The 11,947-nt window shown below is 36.1% G+C and overlaps 1 protein-coding gene across 6 annotated transcripts; it reads left to right on the top strand.

The window, feature by feature from the left end:
- Positions 1 to 2,274: 2,274 nt before the first annotated feature.
- On the top strand, positions 2,275 to 11,858 carry LOC18447596 (indigoidine synthase A family protein). 6 transcript variants are annotated; one of them, XM_088849097.1, is made up of 15 exons: positions 2,370 to 2,591; positions 3,633 to 3,718; positions 3,825 to 3,936; positions 5,002 to 5,056; positions 5,169 to 5,279; positions 6,806 to 6,888; positions 8,105 to 8,164; positions 8,291 to 8,351; positions 8,735 to 8,841; positions 9,636 to 9,713; positions 10,306 to 10,351; positions 10,466 to 10,586; positions 10,711 to 10,796; positions 11,174 to 11,256; positions 11,534 to 11,858. In XM_088849097.1, exons 5-15 carry the CDS (start codon positions 5,171 to 5,173, stop codon positions 11,534 to 11,536), a joined length of 837 nt encoding a protein of 278 aa, XP_088705223.1. In that variant the 5' UTR covers positions 2,370 to 2,591; positions 3,633 to 3,718; positions 3,825 to 3,936; positions 5,002 to 5,056; positions 5,169 to 5,170; the 3' UTR covers positions 11,537 to 11,858. The 6 variants fall into 6 exon arrangements, 4 of the variants coding, with proteins under 4 accessions (XP_088705221.1, XP_020531119.1, XP_088705222.1 ...); XM_020675460.2 differs by lacking the exon at positions 3,633 to 3,718 and having other exon boundaries at positions 2,340 to 2,591; XR_016042217.1 differs by lacking the exon at positions 5,002 to 5,056 and having other exon boundaries at positions 2,363 to 2,591; positions 10,706 to 10,796.
- The last annotated feature ends 89 nt before the right edge of the window (positions 11,859 to 11,947 follow it).

Genomic DNA, 11,947 nt, shown 5'->3' with positions numbered 1-11,947 from the left:
ATGTTTCCAATATAATGCTTATAATCTTTAAGACATGGATAGCATTATCTCTGGTTCAGTCTCCATTAAAGTCTATGGACCATGAGGCTATGAGTTTTCTATTTTCTTAAGCATTGTAAAATACTCGGTCATATGGACCTGAGGGAACTTCTATGCGGCCATTAGTATTATTAGTGTTTTAGTATACTTTTCTAATCTTATTTTGTTTTCTTTGGCTCATTGTCTTGTGGTATTATCTACAAAGAGACTATTTATCTGCTGTACAAGGAGGTTACAATCATTCATATCCTATAGATTTCTAAATGGATGGTTGTAAGAGTGTTATTGTAGACACAAAAATATATAAATTTTTTTTTTTAGACTTCGTGACTTATCTCAAGCCATCAAATTTGACATATTTGGAGTGGGAATAATTGTGACCTCCTTGTAATAAAAATAAATGATCTCTTTATCGATAATCCCTTATCTTCCTACCAATCTCTCTCTCTCAAGCCAAGGAAGCATATTATTCTCTCTTCATTAAATAAGTTTTTTAGTAATTTTCACCAAAGCATCAAACAAACTCCTAATTGTGTTCGGGGTCCGATGAAAGGGGTAGGAAAAACTAACCCCTTCTTTTATAAAAAGGGAAATTTATCAAAACAATATTAAGAGATCCACTAATTATCATTTCATCATTTCTATATCTTAATTTAAAAAGCCATTGCATAGTGGGTCAATTGATTAAATTATCTATCTCTAGCGGTACTCCACGCGGTCTATTTTTATCTATTAGTACAAGGAGGTCACAATGGTTCCTTTTCACTATATTTTAAATTGAGTAGTTGTTAATGTGTTATTGACTAAAATTTGTAAAAAAGTTTTGAACTTTATTATTCCATGACCACATCTGGAAATGACGTATACCCCATAAGGTACAAGTTTTTATATGGATTTTGCCACAAAATAAAATATTAATGATTAATAATTTAAGAAAAAGAGGAAATATTATCATCAATATCTGTCTTTTTTACAAACAAGATGAGGAAATTGTGGATTATCTATTTTTACATGACCCTTATAAGTTATACCTGTCATTTTATGTTGTTGGGTGATTCGGAAAATAAGAGTACCTTTACTTATTCCTTCCTCTGCTAATTTCTTAATGAGTCATCTGAAGATTCCTGGGCTTCCCAAGACATACAATTTACTATGGGATATTTTGAGGGGTGCTCTTTTATGGGAATTATGGCTCGAAAGAAATAGGCGTACCTTTGATGGTATGACTATAGGATTGTGTATGGATGAATTAAAAAGCAAAATTAATTTTTGTGTATGGAGTTGGTTTAGCATCTCAAAGGCAGGTTTGGGGACTTTAGGAGCGATGTTGAACAAAACTTTGATAAAATTGGTTTTGCAAATATCCGTTAAGGTGAGGCCAAGGTGTGTTTGGATTCCACCATCAATGGACTGTATGAAACTAAACTTTGATAGCTCTTCTTTTGGTAATCTTGATCCTTCGTGAGTTGGGGGTGTTTGTCACAATCACGAAGGTCATATAGTATTTTGTTCTGTATGGCCTTGTGGGGAGGTTACTGCTAATCATGCGGAATTGGAATATTTGCTACAAAGTTTGCTGATCTACAGGGAGAGAGGTATGACAAATAATCTGATCATTAAAGAAGACTCTCATAATGTAATTACTTGTTCTAAAAGTTTGCCAAGACCTCATTGGCAAAGTGATTGAGTTATATTCAGATGTAACTATTGCCTTTCATCACGTCTATACAGAAGCAAATTCTATTGCCGATGATTTAATCAAGAAAGGAGTATCATTGGATTCGCAATTTGTATCTAGTTTGTTACTTTAACGTTGTTGTAATCATTTTTATTTGTAATAATATTCATTACTCTTGTAAAAAGAAAAAAAGTTTTGAACTTCATGATGTACTTAGATGTCTAGGAGTGATTAAGACCGAACGCTCTCCTGACATAAAATCCCTTTTAAACTTTGCATGTTTTTAAGTCATTTGTGAAAAATGATACATAAAAGCAGTGTTTTAAAAATCGGTGATTCAATTCGGAATTAGGTGATTTGGATCGAGTATCGCTTAGCCTGTTATGGATCTAGTAAAAAAGGGATCGGACTGGTTTTTTTTTAAATTTATTTATTTTTTCATCATTTTTCAATTTCAATTAAATGTGTTTTGTTTAATCATATTTTAAATATATTTTGTTATATTTTAAACATTTTTTGAACTATCAAGACATTGAGCGAGTTTGAACCGGCCGGTTTACAGGTTAGTCGACATGCTGTTTGGCCGGTTTCGGAGGCCGCTTCGATTCCTCGAACATCAATTGGTGCACGGTTATTTTTTCTCTCAGTTCCCGCGCCATCAGTAATAGCTAAGCATCGCAGCGTCCCGTCTCCCGCTTTCTCTATTCCCTTAAACCCAAAACCCCCTCTCAATTCTCATTCCCGCCCGATTATTGTTCGACATAGTTTTGTTCCTCTCTCTCTCTCTCTCTCTCTCTCTCTCTCTCTCTCTCTCTCGTCTTAAAACATGGGATCGCCAGCCTCAGGAAATCTCACGAAGTTCGAGCAAATAAATGTAAGAATCCTCTCTCTCTTTCTCTAAATTTCCTTTCAGATAATCATTATTTGGCATCTGTAAAGTCCACCGCGTATAATAACTGTATTTGCTAAATAGATTTCATAATATTTTAGGTCACCGCTCTCATTTGTGGTGGTAAGCTCATCGAGGCGTTTTGATTTTGACAGAGAGGTTAATTTCTTTAATATTTGTTTTCATGACGAGGTTTTTTGGGTTACAAAATTGTTGTTTTTTATTTTCTGGTGAATATTTACATACAATGCTATTCCTTTTTTCCCCATTTATGATGACAAATTTTCAACTTGTTGTATGCTTTCATGAATTTTATTTATTTAAAGTGATTTCATGAAGTAATTTGTGAAAATCGTTTGTGAATCTTCTAGTTTGCATCAAATAATGCATTTTGTTTAAAGGCTTATTCCCAATGTTTTGAGATTCCCCTCGGGCCAGCTACTTGGTCCTGGCCCGAGGTAAGTTACTCGGGCGAGTCAGGGTGGACTCAATACTATACAGTGCAAAAAGGCCTTCAATTGTTTTTAAAAAATAGTAATGAGAAATAGCAAAGGTCAAACAAAAGCAAAAACAGCCTAAACAGTTCAAATTACCTTAAAAAAAAAATACACAAGTATGGATTTAAAAAATTGATTTATAGTTAGGGACATTTTAAAAAAATCCAAAAAAATAAAATAAAAACTGTGCATATGCCAAAAGGTAAAAAAACTAACCAATCGTTACCAAGAACATTTAAATTATATAAACAAGGTTTCATACATCAATCCCATATTTTTATTTATTTTTATGATTTTTCTATTTTTTAATGTATTGCCAGTTGTACCGAGTAACTCAGCTCACCCAGGGAGCGGGTCCAAGTAACTTGGCCGAGTCTTGAAATGCTGCTTATTCTACTTTATCTCTATGTGAAATTTAGAGATCAAAAACTTGACTTGCTTTCTTAGAGAGTTGTCAAAATGGAGTCATGGCTAGGAGCTATAAAATTTTATTGTGAATTAAACTTTTGTGTATACTCCCATTTTTCAGTATTATTTCCTCAACCCTGAGTAAGTTGGATAAATTCAAGCACTCATTGGTTTGGTTCTAGACTTGGTAGCCAGCCCAGTGCCTAAGTAAGTTGGATGAATCCGAGTTACGCTACCCAGTTGTAATTGCCCAGTTTAGTTCACTGACTTATAATAACTGTACATTTGTGATCATTAATTCGTTATGGAACAGGGTAGCATGGATAATTTTGGCACAATGGGCATGGTGGTGGCACCAGTTGTTCGTGATGCTCTCTCACATGGAGTTGCAGTTGTTGCCCTCGAGTCCACCATCATATCTCATGGTGCCTACTCTTTTTTGCATTCTAGTATAATTGTTAAATAGAAAATTGAATATCATTTCTGTATATCTTGTTTCTGTGAAAGACTTTAATATTTTTGCACAAGGTATTGTGGAATTTGAATACGATTAGGGACCAGATTTCAAGTGTGGAATGTTCAAAACCTGATAAATTAGGGCATAAGAGCTGCAAATATAAATAAAACATTAACATCAATAGAAATACGATAGTGGGGTTTGTGATAGTGTACACCTATACGTGAATTCATGGATCTGCTGTGTGTAACATTTAAATGCCAATCTGAGTTCGTACTTATAGTTCTGGCAATGCGCATTTGAAACGTTATGCGCATTAGCTATTCTTAATTAAAATTGCACTTGTATAGAAAGGATTGATCCTTTTTTTCTTTTTACTTTTATAAATTCAGTGGGATGAAAGAAATGATCTTAGAAGTTACAACAGAAGTCAGATGCCATACATGGTAAAACTAATCTTAAATCTTGAGGACTAAAAAGAAGTGGGAGGGTGGCATGAGGTCGCTTGGCCTGTCTTTAGTTGGATGGATAATGGTATGGGTGAGTATGAAATTTGTTAAATTTGTTTGAAAATCAAGGATACCCATATTAAAAAAAATGATAGAATTGCTCACTCTGAAATCACCTGTCATGCAAATAAGAAGCAAATATGTTTTTTTTTTTTTTGTGAAGGTTAAGGCATCTCACCTATTTCTCCTGTTTCTCAGTAATGTTTCTAGTTTGTCTCAGTTTTCTCATTAACGATTTCATCTTCTGACTCTATCATGATTACATATATATTAGGATCGTAATAACTTTGAAAAATATACTAAGTTTTGTTTATTCAGCTATCGTGGTCTGTAGACAAGAGATTTTCTGATTCAATGATACCGAAATAGCATGCTGTTCTTGAGCACATGGTTATCCTTGTAGCTTTTTCAACTTGGAAATTCTTTGAATTGGCTGGTCTATAGTGCTGCAGCATGTCATTGGTATTATCTTTATTAGCATGACCTGAATAACTGACACTTTTATGTGTTTTTATCTTCTATAGGTACTTTACATATCCATTTACATGACTTGAAACAAGCTGAATATCAGAATCTAATGTACCTATTGTCTTTCTTACTTTATTTCCTTGTTATTTTTTCTGAACTATTAACTAGTCTATTCATGATGTTGTCATTCAGCATTTAATCTATAGTTTTCACTTGAATGCAGGAATGCCCTATCCCCAAAATCTTGAGACTGCAAAGCAAGTTGAGCAGATTGTAAAGGAAAACGGGGCGATTCCTGCAACTATAGCCATCTTAGATGGTGTTCCGCACATAGGTAAAGTTGAATTTATCTTCAATGTGGTGCAGATGTTTTAATGTTTGAATCGATTGTTAAAATGGTTATATTTTAATACAGCATATCTTTTCTTGTGTATTATTTAGATGCAAATTTTCCTGGCGAAAAAATAATTATTCATTTGTATTGTCACTCTGCTGCACTTAAATTACTTATCCTATATAAACATCTCCAACAGTTGCTAGTGAGTCAGTTTTTTATACGAGGGGTTTACTTTGAGACTTCTAATCAATGTTATTAGGATTGGGCCGGTCGTCAAATCAGCTAGGACACTGGTCTAGCCCAAACTGGTCGAATTGGCTGGTTCACTGGTCAGACCAGTTTGGAAAATATGAATAAAAAATACAAGAAGTCTGAAAAATTGGTCAAAACTGGTTTGGATTGGATCGGATCGTCAACCAGTCCAATTTTTTGAACCGGCTGGTTTAGAGTGGTTCTGACAGTTCTGAACAATTGCTGGTTCAGTGATCAGATGTAACCTGTTCCACGTTCCATTCCCAGTCCAATCGTAGACTGACTGGGCAAGTCCAGTCTTAATAACATTGCATTAAAGCTGTTGGACTTGGTTCCATAGGGTCTTGAAAATGTGATCACCATTAATTACCTTTCTTGAATATGTAGCTTCTATTGTAATGATATGGTGGTGGTAGTTTTTTCTGTTTTTCAATATGCAGTGATGATGATGATCTATACTATTCTTCACCTCCTTAGAGATTCTGATTAAGTGCCATTGAGGAGGTTGACTCTCCAGTTATAGAGTAAGAGGGTAGACAAAATCTTTTGCGTGGGAGTAATGTGCCATTACCCAGATATTTTTTATGAGTACACCTTCTTTATTTGGGTGTATTTTGAACAACTTAATGTATCCATTGACTTTTGATATTCTGTAATGGGGTTGTTGGAGTTAAAAGGGCTTATAGATGACTGACTGGAGGTAGTGACCTCCATGGGTGTGGATGCATGAACTAGAAGGAGTCAGGATTTATGTATCATCATTCTTGAGACCCTAACAGTGTTCAGAGCCATCTTAATGTGATTTCTCAGGTTAGTGAACTCCTTGGTTTTGCATCGCGGCATGCAGCATGCTGATGTCTTGGAAGAATAGAGGTTGTAAGCTCTATGGAGTTCTCATAGCAGTGCATACAGAGGAAAGCCAATGGAGCCATTGATTTGCTAACCTAAATATGGGACTTCTGGAGTAGGTCCGAGTTTATGGGATTCCTTCCATAGTCATCTTCATTGTTATGGTTATTGTGTACTAATTTGTAAATGATCAATAAATTGAATTCTTTATCTTTAAACATCAAAAAACGTCTTGTTTCTTAAGCCTGATATATTTGACAATAATGCATGGTTGTTCAGCTTTTGAAATGAAGACACTGAACATTATTTCTTAAGATTCTCTCTCTCTTAAAAGAAAAAAGTCTTATTCTTGAGTTCCTTGATTCCTCCTGAAAATGTATGCATTTGTTTATGACAAGAGTCAACTTTCTTTGGTATTTTAGGTTTAAATCATGAAGAGTTGAAATTGCTGGCTTCTCTAGGCAAGAAAGCTCAAAAGACAGCGCGTAGGGACATTCCATATGTTGTAAGTCAAGCTACACTTGCACTTGAAGATTTGTTTGGGGACTTATCATTTGCTTTCAACTTAAAAGCAACGATCTCAGCACTCCTGTTTTGGATTTGTCCATGAGAAATTGTTCTAGTTATTAGAATGTGGACATATTAGAAACATTTGTTTCCCCCTTGTTAATTGGAAATCGGAAATACTGTTACATTAACTAATTTGTTTATATTCAATTGCAATAGGCAACTTGTGTGATCTTAGGCCTGAGGTTTCTCATCACACATTTGTCAGTACTCTGGCTTGTATTAGATCTGTTAAATACTCTGTCTTGTATTACATCTGTTAAATACCCTGTCTTGTATTACGTCTGTTAAATGCTCTGGCTTGTATTAGCTTTGGTTCTCTTTAATTGGAGTGCAGCAGGTATCGCAACAATTTTATTGAATAGTGACACTGAAGAATGTGACTACAGATCTCAGATATTGACATATCTTTCTTTGTGGAATATATTATGAAAATTAACTGATGGTAGATCTTAAAAAGTACCATTTGGGTTGAACAAATTAAAGGATGCGATGGGTTGGGTCTTACTGCATGAACATGGTAAAGGGTGTGTAGGGCTGGCAATAGGCAGGGGCCTGTCTTGTATAGGGCCGGACCAACATTTGTGGCCTGCAGGCTGAGCCCTGGACTAAGGTCCGCTGCTCAGGCTGGGCCTGGGCCAGGCAATTCATGACCCAGGCTGGCCACATTTAATGAAAACATTGCCCAGCTTGCCCCAGTCCTGCTGTAGGGCCAGGCCCAGCCCATTGCAAGCCTTAAAGCGGCACAACAGAGATGAAGACACTTGCTATTCAAACTCTCAAAACATATCCAATGGCCTTTCTTTGGTGTGCTTAGATATTTCCTTGAATCATATCTAATGACCTTCCTTTCGTCTGCTCATCATATATTTCCAATGTTCTGTTGATTATGTCTGGATCAAGACTATTAAGTAACAAGTCCATGACTGATAGTCAATATTCTCTGGCCTATATACTTGACACTGAAGCTTCTTTCACTCTGAATCCAGAATTATTCATTTTACATCTCCATTCCATCTATGTATGAACTTGATCTGCTCCTTGTTGTGTCAACTTTCTAGTCTAGATTTATGTAAGGCTTGCTTATTTATTGGCAGTAAAAGAAATAATTGGTAATCAGATTTTACTACTTATATGATTATTTCTGGTTGCAGGTTGCAACCAGAGGAAATGGGGCAACAACTGTCTCTGCAACAATGTTTTTTGCATCCAAGGTAGTTTGTATGTTTTATTAGGCTTGCTTCCATATGAGAAAAAAACACAATCATTTGTGTAGATATAATGCTTTTTTTTCTTTCTTGATTCTGTTCTATGTTGGTGTGTGTATATTGTATCTGAAGGTTGGCATACCTGTCTTTGTCACTGGGGGCATTGGTGGAGTGCATAGACACGGCGAGAAAAGTAAGAATAAGTGAAAAATTGTTGCTTCGAATAAGTGAAAAACTGTTGTTTCTTCCCTACATGTGACAAATGTAGTCAAGTTTTCTCTATCTCTCTCTCTCTCTCTCTCTCTCTCTCTCTCTCTCTCTCTATATATATATATATATATATATATATATATTAATCAGTGGCAAGGATTTCCTCTCTTTTGGCAAACTATCCTGATAAATGATTCAAATATACCTCTTTGAAAAGGCTATGGATGATCCATGCATACCCACATTCCATTTGCAATGTGAAAATTTTGATGTTAGTATTTATTTTTTGGTTACTGCAACTTCTTGTCATTTCCTTGGGGACTGGATTCATTTTATTTATGCTTTTTTTTTGGCTATTATATGCAGCTATGGATATTTCTTCTGATTTAACAGAACTTGGACGAACTCCAGTTGCCGTTATCTCTGCTGGTGTGAAGTCCATACTCGATATTTCAAGAACTCTTGAGTATTTGGTATCTTCTCTTTTGCTATATTCTTTTATGTTGGAATTTGATATTTCCTTTTTTTTTTTTCTGTTACGTTAGTTTATTTCACTCCCAGAAAAAGGGATTACATCCTTGGAGCTCAAACACCATGCCCATAATGACTCAGTGAATTCCTTTTTTTTTTTTTTGCAGGTTATGTTTGCTGGGACTTATTTTTAATTTTATATATTTATTAATATTGTCACTTATGTTTGCTGGGACTTAATAATCTAGCTCAGTTCCAGTTAGTGGCATAACTGCCAAGGTTTTCCCAATACGCTGCACTGGATATTGTGCCTATTCATAATAAAATAACACTTTGCCTTTTATTAGAGCATTTTCTAACAGGTGGAAACTATTGAAAAATACTCAATACTGAAAAGGGTGGGATTGATGTGTTGAACTGTATGTGAATGATATTATTCTTAAGAGTTATTGCTTTTGTTCTTTTTCTTTTCAATAGTTCGCTCCTGATAATTACAGGAATATCTGTAGGTCCTGTGCACAGAGTCGGGGTTTTATTGGTCATCTTGCTTCTGTTCTCTCTGCATTACTTTTCCTTTCTTTTTTCATTTTTTTGCCTTTTTCGTCCAAGAAGAATTGCTGATGGTTTTAAAATCGAACTGATGCATCTTTGCTCCAAACTTACTTGAGATTATGCTTGCTTTCACTATGTTGAGCTTGTTCATTAATTTAAAGAAAAAGAGGGTACCCATATGCTCATTGTTTGTCATATATTTGAGTGTTCTTTTTACCTTTGACAATGGTTCTTCCTTGTGCAGGAAACTCAAGGAGTGACTGTTGCTGCTTATAGAACCAAGGAGTTCCCTGCATTTTTCACTAGATCTAGTGGCTGCAAGGTGGTAAACTGGGTCTTGGGCAAATCATTATCTAAATACACCATTTTGATTGACATGATATAATCCAATGCAAAATTTGCACAATCCTATAACTGATTTTAGGGGTGTATTCGACTGATAAGATTGTAGGTGTGTTGTGTGTGTGTGTGTGTGTGAGAGAGAGAGAGAGAGAGAGAGAGAGAGAGAGAGAGAGAGAGAGAGAGGGAGAGCGAGAGAGAGAGAGGGAGTGAGAAGGAATTTAATGGATGTGGAGAAGGAAACACTGGCATGCATGCGTTGAAGAACGTATGTTCACTACAAATTTAATGGCTGTGCTTGTTTGAGAAAGGAAACTCTGACATGCATGCATTAAAGTTAACATGTGCATGCACGCACATTTATAGCCCTACATCAGCATACCTGCATGTACATGTATGCATGTTGCATGTACATGTACACATGTTCACACACATAAATATGTTCACAAATAAATGCACTCCCACGAATAAGCTTCTGCTCATGTACATGCCATGCATGTATGTTTCGCACTACTATAAGATATCGGCTTTTGATATAACTTGGACTTCTTGGTGTTGGAACATGGGTTTCTTAGGCACCGTGCCAGGTTGATACACCAGAGGAATGTGCTCGACTCATAGGTTAGTGTGAAGGGCTGTGACCAAAATTTAAATCCAAAGCAGGCTGACAACTCTTCTTCTTTTTCTTACATGATTTTTTCTTACATTTGGAATTTTTCTATGCTGTTACTGCAGATTCCAGTGAGAAATTAGGCATGGGTTGTGGGATTTTGTTTGGAGTGCCTATTCCTGAAGAGCATGCAGCTTCAGGAAGTTTGATAGAGTCTGCCATCCAGAGAGCACTTCAGGAAGCTAGGTACATCATCCCCCCCTCCCCCCCTGGGGCTGGCCTTTTTTTCATTTCATCGATTGTGTCTTAGAATTATTGCTAATGCACCTGATTTTTTCCTTTGTTGTGTTGTTTTTTTATTGGAGCTAAGGGATAATGGCATAACAGGCAGTGCTGAAACGCCCTTCTTGCTTGCTAGAGTGAGTGAGCTTACAGGGGGAGCTTCACTGGCAGCAAGTATCCTTTCCATTTCATGTTCATATTTCCCTTGTTCCTCTTTATTGATACAACTTTATAGGGGAAGGATATGCATCCTCAGTTTGGGAGAATGATAAGTAATTTAATACCGTCTGGTTACTATGGACTGCGCAGGTGGAGTTTTCATATGTTTGGTTTCCTCTTCCTCTTCCTCCATTTGTATTTTCTGGTCCAGGTTTTTGATGGTATATTTGCCCTTAGCAATGCATTTTACAAATTTTGATTGAATTAAATCTTTCTGGGACATGCAAAGACCTCTAAAACAAGATCATTTTCCTCAGTTGATGGTTTTGAGTTGTGTCCTATGCACTGATTTGTTGAAGTAATTAGAGGACCATTCCTTAACAAAGCCTTAGACATTGCTCTTGTCAAGAACAATGCGCGCATCGGCGCTAGGATTGCAGTTGCTCTTTCCAACATGAGGAAACCATCTAAGTTGGTACGTCACTCTCTCTCTCTCTCTCTCTCTCTCTTCCCTCCTCCCCCCCCCCCCCCCCCAAAAAAAAAAATCTATACACACACATGCAAACAAGTGTGTGGTAGGAAGAAAGGCTATTCATTTGCTATTTATTTGTATTGTGAGGGACATCAAAAAAGATGGCAGTCTTTTGGGAAAGAGTTTTCTCATAAAGTTCTTTCCCATAAACAAATGTGCCTATAGTTTTCTGATCTGATATTTTACTTTGCCAATGCTGACTCATTTACTCATGTGGCAGTGAGGTTGGCCGATTTCTCTAAGGTTCTTTGCTGTTGAACTCCCTCTCCCTCACGAGTTTTAGACTGATCACATTGTATCTCTAGTTGAGGGATCCAATTGAATGGTGCCCAAGACCATATTTACTTCAAAAATCAAATAATTCTCTTTTTTTTTTGGAACATTATTTAGTTTGCCTTTCTTCTCATCTGGAAGAGTTGTAATTAGTACATATAATGTTTACTTGTGTGTAGAGAGTGATTATGAAATAATTTAGTGTTTGGACACTGATAATTCTAATGGACTTGGTCATGAATAAGATTGCTTGCCTGTCCTTTGTTTTGTTCCCTTTTTTGGTTGGGAGGAAGGTGTCTGCAAGAGAAAAAGGTAATGAAAATGAATATCTGATAACACAGTCCCTTGACTGAATGAACAA

Source organism: Amborella trichopoda, chromosome 10 (assembly GCF_054954075.1).
Source record: "Amborella trichopoda isolate Santa Cruz 75 chromosome 10, AtrichopodaSantaCruz75HAP2 v2.0, whole genome shotgun sequence".
In the NCBI taxonomy this organism is placed as follows: domain Eukaryota; kingdom Viridiplantae; phylum Streptophyta; class Magnoliopsida; order Amborellales; family Amborellaceae; genus Amborella; species Amborella trichopoda.
This window is presented reverse-complemented; position numbering and strand designations above follow the sequence as displayed.